At 34.0% G+C, this 25,269-nt stretch overlaps 1 protein-coding gene across 1 annotated transcript in view; it reads right to left on the bottom strand.

Annotated features, from left to right (window-relative positions):
* The window catches only part of RYR2 (ryanodine receptor 2), a 794,727-nt gene that overhangs the window by 474,881 nt on the left and 294,577 nt on the right, over window positions 1–25,269 (bottom strand). Inside the window, 5 exon segments of the mRNA XM_078156251.1 lie at window positions 6,400–6,496; window positions 9,894–9,993; window positions 19,282–19,394; window positions 21,910–21,988; window positions 22,879–22,953. Coding sequence (XP_078012377.1) covers window positions 6,400–6,496; window positions 9,894–9,993; window positions 19,282–19,394; window positions 21,910–21,988; window positions 22,879–22,953 — 464 coding nt within the window.

The raw sequence follows: 25,269 nt of genomic DNA, 5'->3' as shown, positions 1-25,269 counted from the left end.
AGCATGAAACTCTCCTTCCATCACTAGGTACATATGCAGTCAAGAAATCAATAAGTGATCTAATACAATTCTGAAGAACCCAGGAAGAAAAATGTTATCTACCTCCACAGAAAGAATTGATTAACTCCATATGCAGATCAGCAGACCGAAGCACACTTTTTTTTTTGCTTTATTTTTCTTACTTTTGAGGATTTTTTTTTTGCAAGATGGCCAATACGGAAATATTTTTACATAACTTCATATGTATAATTAGTATCATATTGCTTGCCTTCTAAATGGACAGCTGGGGTGTGACAGGGAGAAAGAGAATTTGGAACTCAAAATTTTTAAACTTTCCTGAAAAATCTTTATCTTAATAAAGGTAAAATTTTTCTCTGATCTGGCTGTTTGGTGAAAGTATTCCTAGACTAAGGTGCCAAAACTTGTCTAGATTGTTATAAAGTATGCAGCTAGGAGATTTTCTGTGGTCAAGTTTTTCCTAAAGAACCAAATAGAGAAAAGAAATGAAAAGGAAATAATCACCTTTTCGCTTAGGCATTGGAACATTAAGAAAATACATAATCTTAAGGACAATCATTATAGCTGCTTAATGCCAATATATAAAAGAATTCTTATTTCATATGCATCAGGTATGGCTACCAAGGTATTTAAATAATAGGAGCAGGATTACCATTATTCAAAGGAAAACTTAGAATAAATGGGTAAAGAAGAATTGTGATAGGTAAATGCCTGTTCAGACCACATTGATGTTGTTATGTCCCAGGTGACAATACTGAAACATTTCAGTCCTGCAACATTTGATATTATATGACTTTTCCCTCATAATCAACTCCACTTCAACCCTGACATTACCCAGTGTGACTCTATACGTACAAGGCCCACAAAACAAATACTACATTAGCCGATTATGTTAAAGATGAAATATGATTGACTAAACACCAAAGCAGTTCACAAACTCCCCTTATAACTTAATCCTTAATAATTTAGACGAGAAACAGAGCAGCTACTAAAAGACACTTAGGTTTTTATTGTGTGTATTCACATTTCTCAAGCTTATTAAACATTCTGCTAGCTATATGGACATATATCATATAACTATTTCTGACAAGACTGAGAAGCACTGAGCTAATTAAATCAAAGCCATCTTATGTCTTCTAAATTATTTATAATAAAGGTACAACAAGTTGACGATAGACAATTGAAAAGCAAATATAACACTTTAACTACACAAACTTTCAAGGACTTTTATTTCTTGGCTGTCATAAAAGATGTTCACTCCAACAATTCAGGTCATTCTCACACACACACACACACACACACACACACACACACACACACACACACCCCCTACATAACATGATGGAGCTAGCTTGTATAAAGAGCAATGCCAGAAAACAATGCAAGGAAAATAGTCTGGGAAGAAAACGTTTATCTCCCTTCCCCCTTGTTGATTCTTCAGGGGTTACAACACAACCTTCCCAAGCCTTAGAAAATAATACACCTTTTTTATTATACCTCCTAAATTCTCCATTTAAACTCCAGTTTTAGAACAGAGGTTCATAACATTTTTGTGCCATGGACCCCTTTGGCAGGCTAGCAAAGCCTCTGAACCCCTTCTCAGAATTATTTTTAAATGCATAAAATAAAATATATAGGATTATAAAACAAACAATTATACTGATGCATAATTATCAATTTTTTTAAAAAGTAATGGACCACAAGTTAAGAATCTCTATTATAGGAACACTTTCTCTGGACACTAGATATCACATGATAAAAAGATGTAAAGTCATATACACAATCTTGCAAACAGTGCCTATAGTTTTGAATCAAAGGACTAATTTTCATAAATACAAAGGTCGATTACACATTGCTCTTTTCAGCTACATTCAAACTTACAAAAAGAATCATAATCAATAGTAATGTCTTTGAAAACAAAGAATACTAATATACATGTACCTCATTAAAGCTCTTTCTTTTTCAAAAATCTATTTTGTTGATGTATTTTTAGTCTCGAGTGTTTTCCCCAATATCTTTCTCACCACCCAACTCTACCAAAGAGCCATCCCCATATAACAAATATTTTTAAAGCCAAAAAAAGAAGGAAAAAAAATGCCTGATCAATATATGCACAATCTATGAAAATATGTACAATATCCAACATTTGTAGACCTCCAACCTCAGCAAAGGGGTGGGGTTGGAGTCTTTTCAAATCTTTTCTTTCCAAGCTGTTTGTTCTTTATAACTTTGCAATATTTACTTTTTATTTTTTTCCTCTTTCCATTTACATTGGTGTACTCGTATATATTGTTTTCTCAGCTCTCTTACTTCACTCTGCATCAGTTCATATAGATCTGTCCATGCTTCTCTTTATCACATTTGTCATTTACTATGGCACAGTAATATTACATTACATTTATATACTATGGTTTATTTAATCATTCTCTAATTATTTGGGCATCTATTCTGTTTCAAATTCTTTGCTATCACAAAGACTGTTGCAATAAATATAAATAAATATCAATTTATAAAAATATAAATAAATATTTATTGCTATAAATAAATGTGGTAACTTTTTTCTTATCAATGACTTCCTTGGGGTACAAGACAAGTAATGAAATCTCTGGGTCAAAGGGCATTAAAATTATAGTCATTTGATTTGCATAACTCTAAATTGTTTTCCAAAATGCTTGTACTGATTCACAATTCCACCAGTATTGAATCAGTGTGTCTATCTTCCCACAACCTCTCCAACACTGACTAGTGTCATTTTTTGTCACCTTTGCCAATTTTCAGAGTATAAGGTGAAGCCTCAGAGTTGTTTTGATTTGCATTTCTTTTATTATTAGTGATTTAATGCATTTTCATGGGGTTATTAATTGTTTAAAATTCTTTTGAGAACTGTTAGTTCACATCCTTAAACCACATATCTATGGGGGAATGGCTTTTGGATACACACACACACACACACACACACACACACACACACACACACACGTACGTATCTATGTGTATACAAAAACACACACAACATACACATATACTCATGTATTTCTGTAAATTATTTATATATCTTGGATACCAAACTTTTATCACAGAAATCTTATTTAAAAACTTTCTCCCATTAGACTCCTTCCCTTTTTATTCTAGATGCAATAATTTTGTTTGTGCATAAGTTCTGTCGAATCAGTTATTTATTTCATCTTTTTAACTGTTTTTATTACTTGTTTAGTTAAAAATACATCCCTACCTATAGCTGTTGACAACTATATATGATCAGCTTCTCTTCTAATTTGTTATATGAAGATATTTAATATTAAGTTTACATATGCATTTAGAATGTACTGTCATGGATGAATACCTATAGTAGGTTTCCATTTCCTACCAATTACATTCTTTTGGAATCTTTTGGACTTGTCCATAATTCCCCCAAGAACATCATCACTGAAAAATCTCATAATCCTTCATATTAAACAAGCCTTGGCACTCATACTTCCCCTCTTCTAAACAGTTTCTGTTATTGCTTTGTAGATTTTGTCCTTTGGTCTCCTTTTTCTCTTGAGCCTCACTTTTAGATATACCAATTCCTACAGATGATAGAGAAGATATTATCTCCAGCAGACATTTTCCTATACCAATGATTATACAATTCATTATTGACACATGTCCTCCTTTGGTCATTTTTTTCTCATCTGCCTTGAAATCTCTTCCCTAGGTCCATGCCTTCACACTCTTCTAAGAGTCAGCTGTTCCCAGATGATTCCCCTTCTCCTTAGGCAGGACAAGTGGTCTCAGCACCAAATCCCTGCAAATTATTCCCATTGCAAGATCTCAATTTCCCTTTATAGAATCTTTCTTCTCTCACTGTAGCATTTGTCAGTGGTAATCCCCTCCCACTACCAAAATAAAATTTCCTTTTTTCTTTCCTCCATTTTGATTCCTTACTTTGACTCTTTGTCAATTCTCCTATAAACCTCTTTTTCCTAAAAGACTACAGGAGTGATTTCCCCTTCATTGAGAGCCTTTGATTTGATTAAGGTACATTACATATTCCACTCTAGCTTCTTCCTCCCCTCCCCTCTTTCACATACCCTCCCATTCTGTAATTTGGTTACACAAAAAAAGCAATGCTTCATTTATTAGAGCAGTGTTTGAGGTTTCAGCCTTATTTCTCCACCAACACTCTCTTCGGACTTCCACTTTCACACTGGTCTATTTGTTTTCATTTGGAAAGAAATCTCTTAATATTCTTTCTGTTGCTATTTTGTTGTTGTTGTTTTCCTTGGTGCCTAGATTTGTTTACTCTTCTTGTATTCTTTCAGGACTGACTTTCTAGGAATATTTAGAAACCCTCTTTTTGTTGAATGTACATCTTTTTTTCATTAATAATTAGGTTTGGGAGGGAAGGGGAGAAAATTTAAAATTCAAAAGCTTATGGAAGTGAATGCTGAAAACTAAAAATAAATTAAGAAAAAAAATAATTAGGTTCAAGTTTGCAGGGTAGGTAAATTTGTATGCATCTTGAATTCCTCTGCATTCTGAAATTTTTTCATTCTCTCCTATATTTTCTGGTAGATGAAGAATAGTCTTGGGTTGCATGAATTTTCTTTCCTTTACATTTGAAGGTACTTCTCCTAGTAACTTGCAAAATTTGTTGTTTACCAGTGGAATTATAAAATTCCCCTACTTTGTGTTTTGGAGTTGGTAGCACATAGTTTTGCCTAGATGCAACCTGTGGATTTTTTGTAATTGGTATTTTGTGTACAGAAGTTCTGGGTAGTTTTCTTGTATTACAGTATTTAGCATTTTTTGATTTATGGTATACTTCTGTGAGATCTGTAATACTTAGTCTGTTTCTTAAGTTGTCACTTTCTGTTTTTGAGAGCAATATGTTTTGCTTGAATGGAGATCATGTTTCATTTAATCTTACTGCTTTTTGCTTCTCTTCTTCCAGATGGTCCTTCACTTCTATATATTTGCATTTCCAATCAGTTACTCCCTCTTGTTTCTTTGATGATACTTGTCATTATGGATTCAAATTTTTCTATTCTGCCAATTATTTCCATTGTATGGGCAAAAAATTCTCCTTTCACAACTCATTTCATTCTTTAGCAACTCAGTAGAATCCTGCTGTGGTTCTATGCTCTCTGCAGAATATACAGGGTCCTCTGATTCATCAGGCATTGATTCATTTTGCTTTGCCTTGCAATATTTATTCAAAAAGCCTGGACTTGTTTAGACAACCTTTTGTTATCTAGCTGTGCAGGACTATGGGCAAGTCATTTACCACAGTTTGCCTCAATTTACTCAACAGTATAATAGAAATAATATTAGCCACCTCACAGGAATTTTGTGACTATCAAATGAGATGTTTGTAAATAGTGCTTAGCACAGAGTCTGACATGTAATATACACAATATAAATGCTTATTGTCTTCCCCTTTCCCCATCTGTTAGTAATATTTTCCCTACTGGTTTATCTGCTTATTCTCATGGTCTTTCATTTAATTATCTTCCTCCTGAGATCTTTGGTAGTTTTAGATTTTTTCTTTTTTTATAATCCCCTATTTCTCACTTTCTGACTCAATCCCTTTGAGCATGGTTTCACTTTCCAGGAGGCTGAACTGCAAAGCCATCCCAGATTTCATTCATGATGGGAGATTTACAAGTCACCAGCCTTTATCTCTGCCTGAAATGACTTCTACAGGGGATGGAAATGGCCCAAGCTAGACAATGGGCTTTTTCTCTCAGGCTTGGTTGAGTGTCAGACAAGTATATAAGCGTCCTGATCCAGTTCCTTCTGTTCTTCAGTTTTCTGGCTGAGCTACATTGAGGCACAAATCACTATTGTGTTACTGTAGCAGCCTCAGCAAGCCCCCTTTGGATTTCTGTGACACTGGGAGGAGGGGGTAGAGTATAGAGCTGAGTTACACTGCAAGCCTATGAGTCAGCCCTGCTTTTGGAATATACTGGGTGTTAGAGTTTGTGGGAGGAAGGTGCTGAGTGAGCATATTAGGGGCTATGGAGTATTAGCCTTCTTGTTGTTAGTATATCAAATTATCTCCTTTAGATTCTTGGTGCCCCAGACCGTGGAGACATATGAAATTGCTTTATCTCTTGCACATATCTTCTATTTTATAGAAGTCTGAGAGTTTGTGAGAATTGAAGAAAAGGTTTATCTTCCATTTTGATGGCCATGTGACCTGAAACTTTTCCTCAAAAACTTATGTTTCTAAAAAGTGCTACATGAACCTAAATACTAAGAAATAGGTAGAAAGGTAAACACGATCAGATCACTTCAATGGAAAGAATGCATTTTAGTAGATATATTTTATCATGCTCCCAACCTTACTTACTACAAAAGAATCCAAGTTTTTATATACTGAGTCTGAACACCAACCTTCGTTGCTCCTCTCCATGTTCCCCCGAAGGAACAGTCAAACATTCATCCATATGACCATGAAGCAACCTGAGCACATCACCCCCAATCAAGTATCCTGAAAAAGAGAAAATATGTTGTTTACCAGTGATCACACAGATTCACACAATTTTTGACCTGGCATAGACTTTGGATAATGACAATAAAAATATGAAAGGTACCATCTTATATTTGCTTAATTAATGATTCATATTTCACAAAGTACATTTATATTCTCTCATTTGATACTTAGAACAACCTACTCAGATCATCTAGTCATAGAATCCTGAAATGATGAAATGTTGGAGCTGAGAAGGACCTCACAAATAATCTAGTACAACTAAAGCAATTTATGAATTACGAAACTAAGGCCCACAGAATTTCTCAAATCCACATAGCAAGTTTACAGCAGTCAAGATTAGAATATACATGTCCTGACTTCCAGTCAAGTGCTTTTTTCACTATCTAGGAAGGAAGGAAGGAAGTAGGGAGGGAAGGAAGAAAGAAAGGAGAAGGGAGTAAAAAGGGAGAAGGAACGGAGGAAGACAGCATTAGATTTTAAACCATATAAGCTAAAACAAAAGTGAAAGCAAGAATTTTCCCCCAGGAAACCTTGTTAATAGTTGTTCAAGAATGGTGTGAACATGATTTTCTTCGGCTGCCTTGAAAGAAGCCTAAGACACTAAAGACTTTGAGAGTTTTATGTCTTCCCAGTGTGGAAAAAAAGGGGGAAAAAGGGGAGTTTTCCCTTTGCAAAAGGAGTTTTAAGACTCTTTCTCCAGTGATTAAGAGAAAGGACAGGAGGAGAAAGAGGGAAGTGTTGGGGATTTCCCCTTCCCCTCATCCCACAGAACAGAAAAGTAACTGGGACAGTTAATGACAATGGCATCTGCAAGTTCCTTTTCTAAAATCTAAGCCTTCAAAGGTCATGAAAAGCAAAAGTTAAAGGTATAAGTGGAAGGTAAAGATTGTATTTTCACTGAAGGGGTTCATTCAGGTGGCTAAGCACTAAGAAAAAAACAGATACAGTCCTTACCTCCCCCCATTCTCTTGCTTTACTTCAGAGGGTACAAAGGGTCGTCATTACGTATCATGTCATTTTATTCTGTTAAAGACTACATTTGATTGATGTAATCTTATTTTACATAAACACAAGTGACTGACCTGTCCCTTGCATTTATTTGTGTTACTTGTTAGAGAAATAAGGGTGCAAGACAACTCTAGTAGCCACACAGGAGAGACCTTTGCTAAAACAAGTTTGGAACCCCAATCACGCAGTCCATTCTTAAAGAGATTTCATTTTCTAAGGACATCATCATGAACATTTATATGTTCATATGTAGTTCATACATAGTTTCACAACTATATTTCCAAGAGCAGAATTATTATGAACTAATACTTAGTTAGGACTAATTAGACAACAGCCTAACCAAGTGACCTTTAAGGTCACATTACAAATATTTCTATAGTTCTTATTTAGTTGAGTAACATTACATCTAGGAGAAGGCAAATTCCAATACCAACATCGGCCTACTTTCCCAACCATTTCCAAACTGTGACACCTATACTTGAGTGATCCTTCTAATTCCTCTCTGTCCCTGGGACCTTGGGGGCCCCCTAATTGAAGAGCATTTTTCTTATTATCTTGCCAATAACCAAGACCCTACGAATTCTTAGAGAGCAGGGCCTGATTTCAATTTATCTGTCCTGCTAAAAAAAAAAAAGGCACTTTGGGGGCATTCAAATAAATTCTGTAGATGACAACATGGACTGCAACTTATTTTATATGGTACCCTTTTCTTTTCTAATAGCATCAAGGGATCTACATAATCTGAATAACTGATCCATTCTGACATTTACTACTCTCCTACAAGCCAAGCAATATTACTTCATTTTTTCTGTAATAAGTTCAAAGGATACTTTAGACTACAGTAAAACTCTCAGTCATCACTTTAATATGTTATTTTATCTGTATTAACAGAAGGCATTGGCAGTGTGACACAGTGGACAGGGTAGTGGATTTGGAGCTGGAGTTCCACATTCAAATCCATCACTTTGCCTCTTATTAGTGGCACGACCTTAGTCAAGTCACTGTCATTTCCTATCTTTAAAACAAGAGGATGAATTCACTCTCTAGGCACTCACGTTCTAGATTCAGATCAAACACTCAAGCTTGCAAGAGTGCTGATCATACCTTTACGAAGATCATCAAAGAATATAAGACAATTTGTGAGAAAAGTCAGGTGCAATGACAGTTGGATGTAGCTCCCCAGGCTTTTCTCAGGCCCCTCACAGAAATTTATCCCAGGCCTCTACTGGAGCAGCCTGTGCAAATACCAAAAGTCTCACCAGATCAAAAAGATTTTTTTATCTCCAGTTGTTTTTATCCCCCTAATATTGGATACCATGTCAATCCAGCTGAATTGCTCCAGCAATTGTCAAAAACACTCTGTGTGTGCATGTGATAGGCATATATGGGATTGTGTGTATGTATGAGAGAGAGAAGGAAAAGAGAGAGACAGATAAAGGAGGGAGGGAGAGCCAGATGGACAGACAGACTTGGACTGTGTCTGAAGTCTCCACCTTCCCAATGTTAAAGGCAGGTAGGTGTAAGGTACATATAATACTTATTGGACTTGGAGTAAGGGAGAATTGAGTTCAAATCTAGCTTCAAATATTTATTAGCCATGTGACCCTGGACAAATAACTTAAATCTTTCTATGCCTCAGTTTTCTTATCTCTAAAATGGCATAATTGCACCTACTGCTAAGGGTTGTTGAGAGGATAAAATGAGGTATTATTGGTAAAAACACTTTGCAAACCTTCATACATTACGCAAATGGTAGCTATCATCATCATCATCTTTATATGATTTTTCACAACTAATTTTCTGCTGTACCAACACCTCAGGTGCATATAACAATGATGATGATGATATTTACATATCCTACATCATACATACTAATAATAATAACAATAATAATAATAAAGCTAACATTTATGTAGCATTGTAAGGTTTGCGAATCATTCTGTATATATTCTCTCATTTGAATTTATGCTTAGGATAGCCTATTGAGGTAGGTGCCACTCTTATTCTAATTTTACAGATAAGGAAATTTAAGTTGGGAGGGACAATTGACTTGCTCTGATTCCTGTAGCTAGTATGTGTAGGAGGCAAGATTCTAACTCAGATCATGCCGAATCTCATCCTGAAATTCTGACCCACAGGTCATAAGCTACCTCACCCTGATTCTATTTAAATAACCAAACAATCAGGACTGCAGCAATCCTGGTTAAATTTTACTGCAGAGGGTAGGACTACATGATTTCTAAGAACTCTTCCAACTTTAAATCTATGAACTACAAATCATGAAGAGAATGGGTTGACTGTTCACAGGCCCTCAACAGAATTTTAAGAATGATGGTCTACTTTCCAGCCCACAAAAAGATCCCTAATTAAGCAGAATTCTCCTTACCTTGGGCTGCTTCACTTCCTGAACTGATTGGGGCCACACTCCAGAGGGTCTGCTGGAATGCAGCATCTACATGTAAGATGTCACTGCCATAAGACAAATGCTGTAATAAGAAACAAAAGAAGAAATTTACTGAAATACAAAGTACTCATTTGTACAGGTTTTTAGCAACTTCTCATGAAAAATCAATCAAAGTTACCAATGAGTTTTAAGTTTTCTACAGTTTCATAGTTAAGGTAACCAACTTAGTGCATTGCACAGATGATATATTTAAAAGATCTTTATTGACTGATCAAACACAAAGAGCAATTAAAAAATGGAAAGGAGGAAATAAAAAATGGAATTTCTTTCATAAAAGCAAGTTTTCCTTCTCTTCAAAGAAGTTCATTTTTTTTTACTGCGGGACTTAAGTACCAAAACGCAGAATCTATTTTCAAGATGAAATTTCAATGTGAAATTTTCCACATGCTATTTACCATCACTTAAGTAGCTTGAATCTAGCAGGCACATCTATCCCTCTGAGACTTATCAAGGTCCTAAAGGAACCTTGTTTGGGATGTGGTAGCCACTAGATGGTAGTGTTTTCTTCTTTTTTTAATTTGGTAAGTGATTTCATTCCTTTATGTTTTCTTCAATTAATACTCCACCTGCAGTATTTATGATTCTTTTAATACTTTTTTTCTGTTCATGTTAAAAATGCACATCACAGGAACCATCAAGATGGCAGTGGTTTTTTATGGGAGCTAAATCCTATGCTCCCAATCTTTTCACAGGCCTCAACAAATTGAACAACTAAAATTTGCCTCTTTGCCAAAAATAGAAATCTTTATTAAAATAAGTACAAATTATATTCTAAAGCAGAAAATTAGAGAAGTCAGTTATGCATAGTTTCCCTCTCTTAAGTCTGCTAGTTTTAAAGATTTGGTACAGACAGCTCCTCTACAAAAATAGAAAACTTTATGGAAATGTGAGAAAATTATAGAATTATATACTAATTTGAATTAAGAACATAACGAATTTAAAGAAAAATATCCTACGCAAATTTACATACTTTGCTGGCTAAACTTTATTCACCTATCATTACTTAAATCTAAAGTTTTAAACCCTCTCAGTGCTTTTTTTGGAATCAGGAGCCAGTTCTAGCATATAAATTACTGCTTAGTAGTAATATTTCCCCAATAAGTCTATAAAATGTTTTTGCAACTTACTATCAACAGGCTAATCTTTTAAATACTTGGTTTATTTACAACAAAGACATAGTAGCCTCAGCAAAACCTTCCCAGGACTTGTGTTCACTCTAGGGGCATTACAGAACTTGTGCAACATTAGGCACTGCTGCCTCTAATTACTCTAAAGGTATTCTTACCTCACTCCATCCTAGATATACCACATCTGGAGTATTTATGTTCAGTTCCCTAGTCATCACATTTTAGAAAGGACACAGATAAACTGGAAAGCACAAAGAAAGGGTGACCAGGATAGTGAGATGGTCATATCATGCAATGCCATGTGAGGATCATTTAAAAGAACTAGGGAAGTTTAACTTAGAGAAGACAGATGAAGGAAAAAGATGATAGCTATATCTTCAAGTATTTGAGGCATTATTACCTGAAGGGGAGTAGTCTTATTCTGCTTAATATTAAAGAATAGAACTAGTATCGAAGAGTAAAAGTTACAAAGAGGCAAATTTAGTTTTGAAGTAAGAAAGAGATTCCAGAAAATTAGAACTATTCAAAAGTGTAACAGGCTGCCTTGGAAGTGGGTGAGTTCACCTTCCCTGAAGACTTTCAAGCAAAGGCTGGATGATCAATTATCAGCAATATCATAGAAGGGATTCTTGTTCAGGTATGCACTATACAGAACCTCAGGGGTTCTGTGATTAAGTTGACTTTATTCAATAGGTCACTGAAATAATTAAAATACAATTGCATATTGGTTAATGTATAATTTCACATATATATTGAAATACATATATATAAATATATACACACACATATATATAAACACTATGCATATATACACATATATGTATGTATATATGTCTTTCAATAACCAAATGGCATGGGTAAGAAAACACATGTGTTGAATATGAAAATGTCTGTAGAAAGGGGTAAGCATACCACGTGTGAAAGAGAATAAGGAAATAAAAGTGGCCAAATAAGAAACAACCCCATCCCAAAAAAAAAGATATAAAAAAGGAATAATCCATATACTTGACCCTGAATGTCTAAAAATGAACTATATCATTTTATACAGCTTCTATCAAAAAAAAATTTATAATCTGAGTTAAAATAATTTCTCTAAATATTTTTAGGTGGTAATCTACGAATTAGAAGTCTCCTTAGAACAAGATTCTAGTCACTTGAAATTTAATTCAACACATGTTGTCTTAACAAATAAAACTTTTACAAAGCACTTTAAGGTTTGAAAGGTACTTCATATATTTCATTTGATCATCACAACTCTGTAAGGTAGTTGCTATTATTATCCTTACTTCACAAATGAGAAAACAGAGACTGACAGAAGTTAAATGACTTGCCCAGGGTCATACAGCAAATGCATATTACAGGCAGGACTTGAACCAAGGTCTTCCTGGTCTAACACTCTACTAATTATGCCATCTAGCTATCATCAAAGAAATATCCTTCAATCAAAACTGTGCATGCTGGGTTTGCACCAAATATTTGAACATCAGAAGAGAATTTTGCAAGAACACTCCAGTCATGCCTGTAGCATTTTACATTTGGAATAAAATAACAGTTTCAAATGACTAATTCATTATAAATTATTATAAGTTAGTTCTTCAGGCATAAAGTAATCAATTCAATGTTATATCTATCTTTATGTAACAATGACACTACCTACCTGTACCAGACAGAGGCTTAAGAAAGTTGCTTTTCTACTAGTGCTAAATTCACACTACTCCATCCACAAACTCAGCTTGTCTACTTTAAAACCAGTGAAACATGTCTTCAAATTAATTATATGGGGATAGAATCTGTGTCCATGGGTCTGAGTAAAAACAACCAACACATCATGTTGTAATCTACTGAACTGACCAGATTAGAAAAAAGGGGAAAATATACGTATATATGTAAAAAATTACTATCTATCTAAACACACACATACATATATGTATGTATGTAGTATCTAGCCATTCTCTGACATTCAGGGTCAATCACATGGATTGTCAAGGCCTTTGACTTTTTTTCCCTCACCTTTACTGTCTATCTTTTTCTATGTAATTTCTTAGCCTCTAGCTTTTAGTATGTACTCCATTGGGTCTTCCTCCAATTGCCTAGGTATTCCCTAGGTCTATATCATGTAATTTAACACAACCAACAAGATGAAATAATCTTTTACTTTTCTCAAATTGTTCTATATGTGTTAGTCTCATTTCCTCAAGTGGATTTGGGAGTGATTCATAAGCAATAAATATTTATTGTCTTATTTGAAGACATCAAGAAAATGAAATGTACAACAGTATTTGAGCTATTACTGTGAAGACCACTGTAAACTAGACAGATAGATAAATTAGATAAACAAGCAAACAAGTAAATAAATCAAGCTTATGAAGAAAGCAATTATCTGAAATGAAATTGGGAGACAGCTTGTATGTTTTATTTAGTTACACTATCACTTATAACCAGACAGGTAGCATGGCATAACGGAAAGAGAGCTGGACTCAGCTAGAAGAGCCCTCTCTGACATATACTTACTATCTGACCCTGGGTAAGTCAGCTAACCTCTCACTTCTCTAGGCAATTCTATAAGACAATAAGTGGCAGAGAAGGTACTGATCTGAAATGGTAAAAGAAGTTGTCTCATTCAAGAATTCCTTTTTCAATGAAATCATCTGCCCATCCTTGTAGCTTTTTGCCATAGATAACTAAAAGCTGACTCTTTCTGATATAAAAGTCACAGTATCATCTATATAACATTGGGCATAGATAAATAGCTGTAAAATTATGTCACATACCTAAATCAAAATGAAATAAGTATAGGATATTTACTTACTGACAAGTGTACATAATTCACTATAAACTGTTACTACTGATTTCCAGTTTCTACAAATCTCCTTGTCAATAATACTGATGATAATAACAACACTAATAAAAATAGTTAGCATTTAAAGTATACAATACATTTTACATGTTATCTCATTTGAATCTCATAACAACTCTGTGAAGTTAGTGCCATTATCTCTACTTTGCATATGAGAAAACTGAGATTGAGAAAGGTTATTGATTCTTTGTCCAAAGGTTCTTTGGACAGAGAATAAAGACAGGACCTTTTTATTCATGATTAGATGTCATTTACATATCATTGGTAAAACAACATAAGAGTAAGTACTGATAATGCTATTACCTATGTGGCCAGGGTCACATAGCTAGCATCTGAGACAATGTTTGAACTCAGGTCTTACTGACTGCAAGGCCAGCACTCTATCCACTGAACCACTTGAAAACATAACTTTTTACATACACAGACAGAATCTAACTAATAAATACATATTCACACATGTGTAGGGGTAGCATGACACTATAGAGAGAATAGTGGCCTCAGAGTTAGGAGACAGACGTTCAAGTCTCTCTTTAAAAAAAAAGTTTTATTGTCTTGTTTTTACATTAGAAACATTTACGGATTACTATTATTTCATGAGAGGTATCTTGGAACAAAGTAAAACAATCAAGTAAAACTAACAATACAGGGTCCTCATTTGAAAGTGTATACAATATTCCACATCTGTCACATCCTTCACCTCTCAATTTTTAAAAACTGACAAAAATTTATTTTTTCTCCCTCCCCATTGGAAAAAATAAAAACAAATTTCTTGTAATAAATATGCATAGCCAAGAAAAATCCTTCAATGGCTGGATGTCTGTGTGTGTATATAAATATATACACATATATGTGTGTATATAAATATATACACATATATGTGTGTATATATACATATATATGTGTGTGTGTATATATATATATACATATATATATACACACACATATACATATATATATATATATATTTGAAAGCACACACAAGTACATACGCATAGGTGTATATACGTATATGTATGTATGTGTGTGTGTGTACACATATGTGTGTGTGTGTATTTCACACCTCATTATTCACCCTAAATTTATCACTGCTCTTTAATGGAATCATGAATGGTTACTTAAAAGTTGAATGATTTACAATTTTGTTGTTATCGTATAAATTGTTCTCCTGGTTCTGCTCATTTCATTCTTCACCAGTTTGAAAAAGTCCTCAAAAGTTTTGTAATAATGATTATATTGTATAATTTGTTGTAGTTCTTCTTGTTTCACTATGTATCAGTTCATATAAAATTTTCACAACATTCTGAAATAATTTCTTAAAGCACCAATAATATTGTAATACTATTACATAACAGTAATACTGTAATAATAGCTCAAATCTCACTTCAAGCACTTAACTTCTCTTTGATCCTGGACAAGCTGTGGAAACACTCTAAACTCTAGTTTTCTCATCTGTAATGAGAATATCTAAGGCATCTTTTGTGCTCTCAGTATGAGGAATTCCCTGTATCAAAGTAAACTGTAACATTTAGTAACTAAGTACTAGCAGATTACCCAAAGTATGTAAGCATTACTTGACTTCTTCTGAATTACAAAGTTAATAAGTCTCAGTAACAGTATTCTTCCTTATTCATTCTCAGGTAGGCCTCAAGGCACTATGATAAATTGTCTTTACTCACCTATAAAATGAGTACAATAATACTTATACTCCCTACCCTTATGGGGTCATTATGAGGAAAGGATTTTGTTAACTTTAAAGTATCTTATAAATGTGATTTATTAGTATAATCTATAATAATAGCTAACATACGCATAGGATTGCCACAACACTTCACATATATTATCTCATTTGAGAGAAGGGATAAGGACAACATAAGTGATCCCATTGGTAAAGTAACTCCCCCAACCAATGCTAGTTGAAATCTTCTCTAAACTTTAGTCTTAGAAAGCTGCCTAGAGCAATGAGAGGTTAGATGACTTGTTCAAAGTTATACAACAAATCTATCCATTATGGCATACTGGTTCTCTGGCAGTAAAGTGATAGTATAACTAAATGCAATGTACAAATAATCCCACAACTTCATTTTAGCTAACTGATTAAATTTACTTTCCTAATAAGCCATTTTTACAGTGCTATTCCTAGTATTAGATTTCTGTTCTCTGAATATTTGATATTACGAGTCTTAACATGTACATACAGAAAATGTACATGTAATCAATTCTATTGGCAGAATAGGGAATTGTCCTAAGTTTCCCTATAGCTGGACTTGAGATCAAGAGAACAAAGTACAATGAAATAATCATAAGGAGCCAAAAACTCATAGAAGAGGAAAATAAGGTTCTGAGGGACTAAAAGTTAGTTATGGGTCATGCAACCAGTATTGAGCTAGGACTAGAATTCAGGTCCCCTAAGACTATAACTTTGTTTTCATATTATGACTGAATTTTGTTGAGTCGGTTAAGTTATATACAATTCTTCGTGACCCTATTTTCTTGGCAAAGATATTGGAGTGGTTTGCCATTTCCTTCTCCAGCTCATTTTACAGATGAGAAACTGAGGAAACAAGGTTAAGTGATTTGCCCTGGATCATACAGCTAGCAAGTATCTGAGGCAGAATTTGAACTCATGAAAATAAGTCTTCCTGATTCCAGGTCCAGTACTCTATCTACTGTACTACAGAGCTGCCCAGATAATTTAATAGCTTGTGAAAATCATTCACAGAGTACTTCTATCTTCTCTTTTTTCATATTATATATATATATATATATATATATGTGTGTGTGTGTATATATATTGTGTGTGTGTGTGTGTATATATGTGTGTGTGTGTATATATGTGTGTGTGTGTGTGTGTGTGTATACACACACTAAACAAATTAGCATTTCTTGCATAATTTACAAAAGAGCCATTTTTTAAAAAATCACAAATGAAGACTAACTGATCCTCAATCTCATCTTATCCATTAAAGAGATGGATGCAATTCTTTAATTCTAAGTTAAACAAGGAAGTTAGTGTCATTACAATTTGATCCATGCTTATCAATGGAAAAATTCCAAAAGTATCCATCCCATAATAAAATGCTCCTATTTTACAGAAACACATGAGCACACAATCTCAATTTGAACAAACCATCTGGCCTAATTTATACCTGAAAAATAATTTCAACAATATGCCTGATAAGTGGCTATCCAATCTTTATTTCAAGATGACCTCCAATGAGGGAGAGCCCACTTTCTCCCAAATAAGCCCATTCTACTTTTGGTCAGCTCAAATTTTACAAAGTTTTTCTTTGTATCAAGTGTAATTTGCCTCTCTACAACTTCTACCTACCCATTACTCTTATTTCTGCCCCTCAGAGGCAAAGAGAACAAGTCTGCCAACCTCCCAAATCATTTGCACTCAAAAAGCTCTCTAGCCACAACTCTTCCATCTTATACTTGTGAAGTTTATTTTTTAAACCTCAGTGTAAAATTTTACATTTACCTATATTCAATTGCATTGTTTAGGTATTGTCCAGTGTTCCAGGCTATAAAGTGCTTTCAAATAAAAGAAGCAAGCCATAGATAAATCTTAAACAACAGAAGGCCAAGAACAGACCACTGACTCAGTCCAGTAGACACCTTCCAAATGGATGCTAGCCATTAAAAACCACTCCTTGGGCCGGGCCACTGAACCAGTTCGAAGTCTATGTAATTGTTCTATATTTGTATGGACAATATCTCTCCTTTTCCACAAGAACACCATAATAGCCTTTGTTAAATACTTTGCTAAAATCTAAGCAAATGTTAATTTACTGTATTCACCCATCTAATAGTCTAATAATCCCGTGGGAAAAAATGTTCATAGCTTGTATGTACATTGTTGTTTGCATGTTTTTCTCACTCATAAGTATGTGAGCTCCTTGACGGAAGGGACTTTGTTTTGGGCTTTTTTTTTTGTATCTGTACTTAGCACAGTACCTGGGCACATAGTAAGTTCTTAATAAATCTCTGTTGATTGACTGTGATGGTTGGTCTAGAACAGCCTGCACAACTTGAGGCCTGCAGGCAGCTTACAGCACACCAAAGGATTTCAGGCAGCCTGCAAAAACTGTAGAGGAAAACATCCTCTACATTTTTCATGGGCCATCCAAAATCCTTTGGTGAGCCTCAAGTTGTGCAGGCCTGGTCTAAAATGACCTGTTATTGATAAAGTCATGCCAGCTCTCTGTGATAAATAGCTATAACAATGTTAAATTTATAACTTATATTTAACTTTCTGAATACAATGAAAACCAGATTTTTTTCTGAATTACTTACATAAAGTCAATAATGTCCCATTTTATGAATATATAATTTATCTTCCTACATAAAATGAAGCTTTCCTTCTTTTCTTCCTTCCTTCATTTTAAAAATGAAAAAAATTTTCCCCAGGGTCAAAGAGCTAGTAAATGTTAGGGCCAGCAGCTGAACCTAGGTTTTTCCTATTCAGTCAACACACTATTCCATGTGGCCTCTCTTCAACATTCGATCATAATCATTCTCAATAAAGATGTAATTTAATACATGAGAATATCAAACTCCATTACCATACATACAGTGAATGCAAGAATATTTTTAGTTTTTAATCTAGACTTCTTTCTTCACACATATATCACAGAATGATGCTATATCAGTTATTAACCTGAAATTTTCCTAACTATACTATCTGCATTTCCTTTCTTTGTATGAATTTTTACATAATGATTTGTGTTCATATCAATTAATGTGCTCCAGATTCCTTTCTTTGGACAGAGAATAAAAACAGGACTTTTTTATTCATGATTAGATGTCATTTACATATCATTAGTAAAATAATGTAAGAGTAAGTATTGATAATGTTATTACCATACATGTGAAGGTCATTGTTCTTAGCCAGAAGCCTTCATTTATGTCCTCTTACAAGCTTTTGCTCCAGAAACAGAATTAGAACAAATAAGGAAAAGGGTAGGGAGGAAGAAGGGAAGGGAAGAAAGGACAGATCACAACTGGAAAGGATCATAAAGATCATCTTGTCAAACCCCTTCATTTTGCAGATGAGACAACTGTGACTCAGAAAAGTTAAGGGACTTACATCATACTGCACATTAAGCAGAGTCAAGTCTAGAATTAAGTATTCCTCAAACACAATTATAATATTCTTTTCATTAAATCAAATCAACAAACACTGACAGAGGATCACTTGCATATAACTGAGATAAGTAATGTGTCATCTAAACCTAAGAAAAGAATTTTATTAATCTTGATGTCATTCATTGGAACATTATTCATATATAAAATCACCATGTTGACCATGCTATTTTGTACTTACCAAGTATCTTTCAGAGGACACACTGACTAAGATTAGGTCATCTCCAACTCGTACTTTTTCTCCTTCGGAACGTTGCTTGGAAGCAGGGTGGATGGTCCACCAACATGCTTCACCTACAATAATATTCCAATCAATCAAAAAGCATTTAGTGAAACAGATCTTGCCCTTAAGAAGATAATAATGTAGCTGACAGAGACATATACTTGTACACAAGATAATTTTTTTTTGGGGGGGGGAGGAAAGCATTAGCAGCTGGTGAATCAGAAAAGGGTCCATTTAGAATTTGGCAACTGAGATTAACCTAAAAAAACTAGGGATTCTAAGAAGTAGAGGACAGGAAAAATGAATTCTGGTCACTAGGGACATCCAGAACAAAGGCAAGGAGAAAGGAAATGGAGTGCTATATATGTGGAACAGCCAGAAGGACTATTTCACCGGACAAGTAAAAAGGCAAGTATGCATGAATGGAGTGAAGTGTAATAATGTTGGAAAAGTGGGTTGCAGTAAAATTGTTAAGTCAAAACTGTCAAAAAGAAGTTTTTAAATTTGATTCTAGAGATTACATAGGAAGTTACTGTAGCTTACTGAGTATAAGGGACTGACAGGATCAAACCCTTTTAGGAAAACACTGGCAACTATGCAGAAAATGCATTGGGGTGGGGAGAGAGTAGGGGAGGAACTGAGGCAAGGAAAACAATTAGGAGGCTATCAGAGTAGTCTAGGAAAGAAGTGACAAAGGCCTGAACTAAAGAGGGGGGGCACAAGAGCATAGAGAAAGGGATGGATGTAAAAGATGTCGCGCAGGTAGAAGATCTGGCAATTGAATGGATATGTGGGGTAAGGGTGAATGAAGAGTCCTAGAGGATGCCAATGACACAAATCTGGGCAACTGGAAGAATGGTGGTACTACTCTTAGAAGAATGGAAAGTTATTAAAAAAAAAACACTGAGAATCTCCTTTTATTTTACGTCCCTGCAGATTACATTTAAAAAATGGAGAAATTAAGACATAAATTTTCACAATCAGTCTTCTTGAAACAATATTTTCTCACTAACATATTTTAAAAAGTATAAAATAATATTTCATGGAAAAATAACCTTCCCTTTAATGATGATAATTAAAATAGCTATTACAAATGAGCTCTGTATGAGAGTTGGACAAAATGCTATTTTCTTCCTTAAGTCCTTTTTTAGACAAGGCACAATATCCATTGTTTTACTTGTTACAGCGTCTTTGTCACTGAGCCAAATGGAGATGAAATTTTAAAAGTACAAGGAATACTGCTTTTACTAGGGTAAATTAATACCGTATGAATATAGATGAACATAGTTTTTTATACTACTTTAACCAAAACAAAAAAAGCAACTGGATAGCAGAGTATTTCTTTGTTTTAAATAATTTATTTCTCATTCGCTTTTATGCTGGTATATATTAATTTGAAATAAGAATACACCAAAAAAAAAGAATTTGGGGGAGGGAGGAGGACAGAGATATGCCTGAGGTTCAATAAAATAAATGAGAATTCTCTCATATTTTTCTCCTTAAAGCATCATAAATTTTTAAATACTTGGGTACTGTGGGTACCTCAAAACTAAAGAATTTCAATATATAGTTCACATCTAATTAGTGAAATGAATTCTGAATTGATAAAGCATTCTCACTTTTCCAAACTATTTTGAATAAACTATTTCATCTATGTTCACAGTTTACAATTTTTGGAAAATATGCTAGAATTAGAACCCAGGCATTGTCATATTATGATCTGTATGTTTTCCATTCCCCAAGAGCCTGCTAAATCATGCAAATTCAGAGAAAGCCCCTATCAAAGATTAGTGTAGATTAGGATCACTAACTGTGGATCCAACATTTGTTCTTCAAAGAGTAAACAACAAAACATTTCTCCATTGAAGACTGAACAGATTATTTTTACTTATCAAAGAAGATAAATTAAAAGGTCAAAATAAAAGAAATACTGGATACCACTGAACTATAGTCTCCTGAACAAGAAGTCAAAAATGTGGGAAGGCACGCTGATGGTCCCACTATTTAGACAGGAATAGAAAATAAGAATACAATGTCATCAATTCACCGTGTATTTGGTGGAGCTACATTCTCATTATATTTAGAGCAAATGAATGAGTGAGTGAATTAATTAATTTTAAAAAAGAAAGGTAACAGAAGAAGGGAAAGAGAACAAGTATTTATTAAGTACCTACTATGCACATGTTACTATACTAAGTACAGTACAAATATTATCTCATTTGAATGGAAGCAAAAGGGAAAGAAAGACTAAATGTAATTCCACAAACTACTATAAAATAAAAGTCACTGTGGTTAAAACTTTTGGGAAGTAGTGCAGAAAAATCTACTTTCTTCCTCAAACATATAAGAAAAAATAGTTTTGAAGCCTTGCCTTGGTTTCTAACTACCTAAAGTGGAAAGGACTGATTACTACGAATTAACTCTAAATCCACTGTTTTCACTAAGAAATAATCCACTAAAAGGGCTATTCATTGTTTATAAAGGCCACATATTCATCTAATTTATCACATCAGGTCCCATAATCTATTCCAATCTAATCCCAGAAAATATTTTGTTCAAAATTTCCTGATCCAACACACAGCTCACCTGTCGTGTCTTCTTGTAACCCAACATCAAAAGCCAGTTTATCTGTTGAAGACCGGGAGGTGGAAAGGCAGCAGAGGTACTAGAAATAAAGAAGTAAGTATTCATCATTACATATTTATACTCACAGCCAAATCCTGTGATGAAAAGTAATATGCCATCGATCTGCCTCAATTGTACCATACAACAGCCTTTTCCATAAGTAGGATGCTTTTTTTCTAACCATGGGGTTTTAATTGCCTATAGTTTATAACTGTATTTAAACTGCATTGATCATGATTAATGTCCCAAAGTGAATTTTCAAGTCTCTAACTGCTTTCCCCACAAAAGACTGGAGAGAGACATATCGACAGTGAAAGAAATGCTCCCGGGTAAATAAGTAACTGAGGACCAAATTACACCCTCTGATATGTTGTATACATCCTTTACAGGAACTCCATGAACATAAAGAGTAAGCTGCAAACCTGAAGGGTATAATTCAGATGAGGTTAGAAAGAATATGAATTTTAACCAAGAGAAGGAAGTAAGTTGTGGCTAAAGTGAGAATAAGCATAGAGAGGCAATGAAAATCCTCATAAAAGAGAAAAAAGCAAGGGACAAGGCAGCATTGACAAGTGCATACCAGCTAGGACATGGCTTTTCAAATATTTGAGTTAGCATGCTTTAGGTCCATTATTCCCTTGAACTGATTTTTAAAATAATGCCAACAATACTACTTCACTTTTTAAACAGTGATTGAAATTACAAATCATCAGGAAAGATGCTTTTCTCACTTATATTCCCTAAGTACTCACCACTAAATTATTCCATTAAAAAAAAACTTCAAAAAATTATAAGCTAATATCCCTTTAAAGAGCTTATAAAACCAGTTGTTTGGTGCTATAATTTAATTGTTAATACCTATAGTTCCTGAACAGAAGGGAAAAACTCTGCCTGGAGCACATGGCAAATGAGTTCAACATGTTTACTTACCATACCACTGTAAGAATGTCGTAATAATATGGCATGTCCATACAAGAGCGTCCGATGGCCACCACCTTGGGCAGTCTGAGCAGACAGAAGAAAAAGGAGGGAAAAAATCTTGAAAAATAAAAATCTAGCAACATCCTTATAATTTGCTGGACTTTCCAAACATCCTATAACAATTTAAAATATCAAAGAGCCTTTCTATAAAGTATCACTTCTGATCTTTCTATATAATTTCTAAATATTTTATTGTTTTTATGTTAGGTTCATGAAAGACCTCAAGAAATTAGAAAGGTGTATTTCAGGAAAACTGAATTACACACAACAGTAGAAATGAAGGTGATATGGAGAGGGGTTGGAAAAAAAATCCTATGTTCCCATAAATAAAATCACCTACAAGAATGCTATATTCAAGAAAACATTTATTGCAACAGACAAGATATTAACTACAACAGAAAACATTTCATAAATTTTTGTTCCTTAAATATCAATCCAAATAAAGGCTTTTTGTTGCCTTGTTTGGATTTGTTAACTTTAATGGGACATTACACTTTAACAGTAGAATTAAGATTTACAAGTAACCAAAACTAAGATTAACTTAACTGACAGTTGTTTGACTTATACCAACCTAAATGTATGATTAAAAAACAAAGATGAAAAGAACAAAAGTTCTAATATTAACACCTCTAACTGGAAAGACAATATCTATTTATAAATGTCTGAGTGTTCTTGGGAAGGTTGAGGGCAGTGCCTCAGTCTCCTTTCTGAATTTCTCTTGATTTATACTTTCATATTTTTCCAACTGTTTAAAATTTGGGTTTTGTTTTTCATCATTTCAAATGTGAAATTTTTTTGGCAATGTGAATGAAGCTATTTAAACTCACAAGTCTGAAAATAAATCTCATTTGAGTCCATTTAAAATGAAGTAATTGTTAAATTTTTATGGTACTGCATGGTGTACAATACTCTTCTTCCAATCAGGCACTATTAAAATTTTACAAAGTTACTACTCCCAGGATTAAGCCAGGGAGAGGGGCTACATCGCCCAGTCTGACAATCTTTGATGGATCACTTAATCTCTAATTGCTCCTTGCCTTTGAAAAAGAAATATCTTAACTTTGATGCCCTTTTGACTACTCCAAACTTCTAAAATTACATATTCTAACAGTCAGACCTATGTTAAAATTCTACCTCGGATAATGATTTTGTGTGACCTTAAGCAACCACTTTCCTTCTCTGTGCATTATTTTCTTCATCTGCAAAATGAGGTGGTTTGACTGTATGGTATCTAAGATATCTTCCAGTTCTAAGTTTATAATTCATCGGAAAATGTCATAATACATATATTCATCATCAGTTTTGTCTTTTTTCTGTGGATTACTAGGTTAATCTTTTATGAGTAGCCGTAGATTTCACTGACAAGGCTCACTGACAAAACTCTGGAGTTTTTTGTAATAAGCACAATTTTACTTGCAAATAGTGCTAGTCACTCATATCAACTTCATTTTCATAAGTAAAATTTTTATACCCTAAAGCATTAAAAAGTCCAAATGTGTTGCTCCATTGCGACTGATAATGCTAATAGAAACACTGACAAACACTGACAATCTGTTCTTTTTTTGCATATTTGCTGTCCTCCTTCTATAAATGTGATTTGAAAGATATATTTTATTTGGATCTCAATAAAAAAGAATCCAAGGTCCATAAATAACAATTTGGAAACTTGCCAATTGAGGAATTCTCTTTAAAATCAAAAGCAGGAATCAAAATAAATTGAAGATAAACAGTTCTTTCATGATTGGGCCATTAATTCATGTAAGTGCTGTCCATACTTTATATTTCTACCAAATTCCCTATCAAGAGTAGTACAGACAAAAGAATCCCCTTCCTATCAATTTAATTCAAAGGAGGGGTTTTCATCCTTTACCTTACCTTTTAAACAAGATTAAAGACTTGAGAATCATACTTGCTCTGGAAGCCTTAAGCATTTCATTCATTCATTTGAATGACTATTGTGTACCAACAAAAAAAAAGTGTCATAAAAAACTCATAAAAAGATCTCAAAATTATGTTTACCTACATTCCTTAATTCACATCCCATCTTTATTACTGGTCATTAGATTCCTCTAATGGAAATGTTAGTTTCCTTCTAATAGATAGGTAAAGGCTGCCTAAGCTCTACCAAACCCTTAAAAATGACCTCAATCAATAGGCATTCATTAAGCACCAACTTTATGTTCAATGACCTGTGCTAGCAGATACCAAAAGAAAACTCAAACAACATTCACCCTTAAAGAGCTTGAATTCTATCAGAGAGATACAACATGGTCACATATAAGTAAGTTAAAGTATAAATGCAAGGTAAATAAACAGTGATTTGGGCAAGGTGATACTAAC

This window comes from Phascolarctos cinereus, unplaced genomic scaffold (genome assembly GCF_003287225.1).
Source record: "Phascolarctos cinereus isolate Bilbo 61053 unplaced genomic scaffold, phaCin_HiC Scaffold_5;HRSCAF=322, whole genome shotgun sequence".
Lineage (NCBI taxonomy): Eukaryota > Metazoa > Chordata > Mammalia > Diprotodontia > Phascolarctidae > Phascolarctos > Phascolarctos cinereus.
This window is presented reverse-complemented; position numbering and strand designations above follow the sequence as displayed.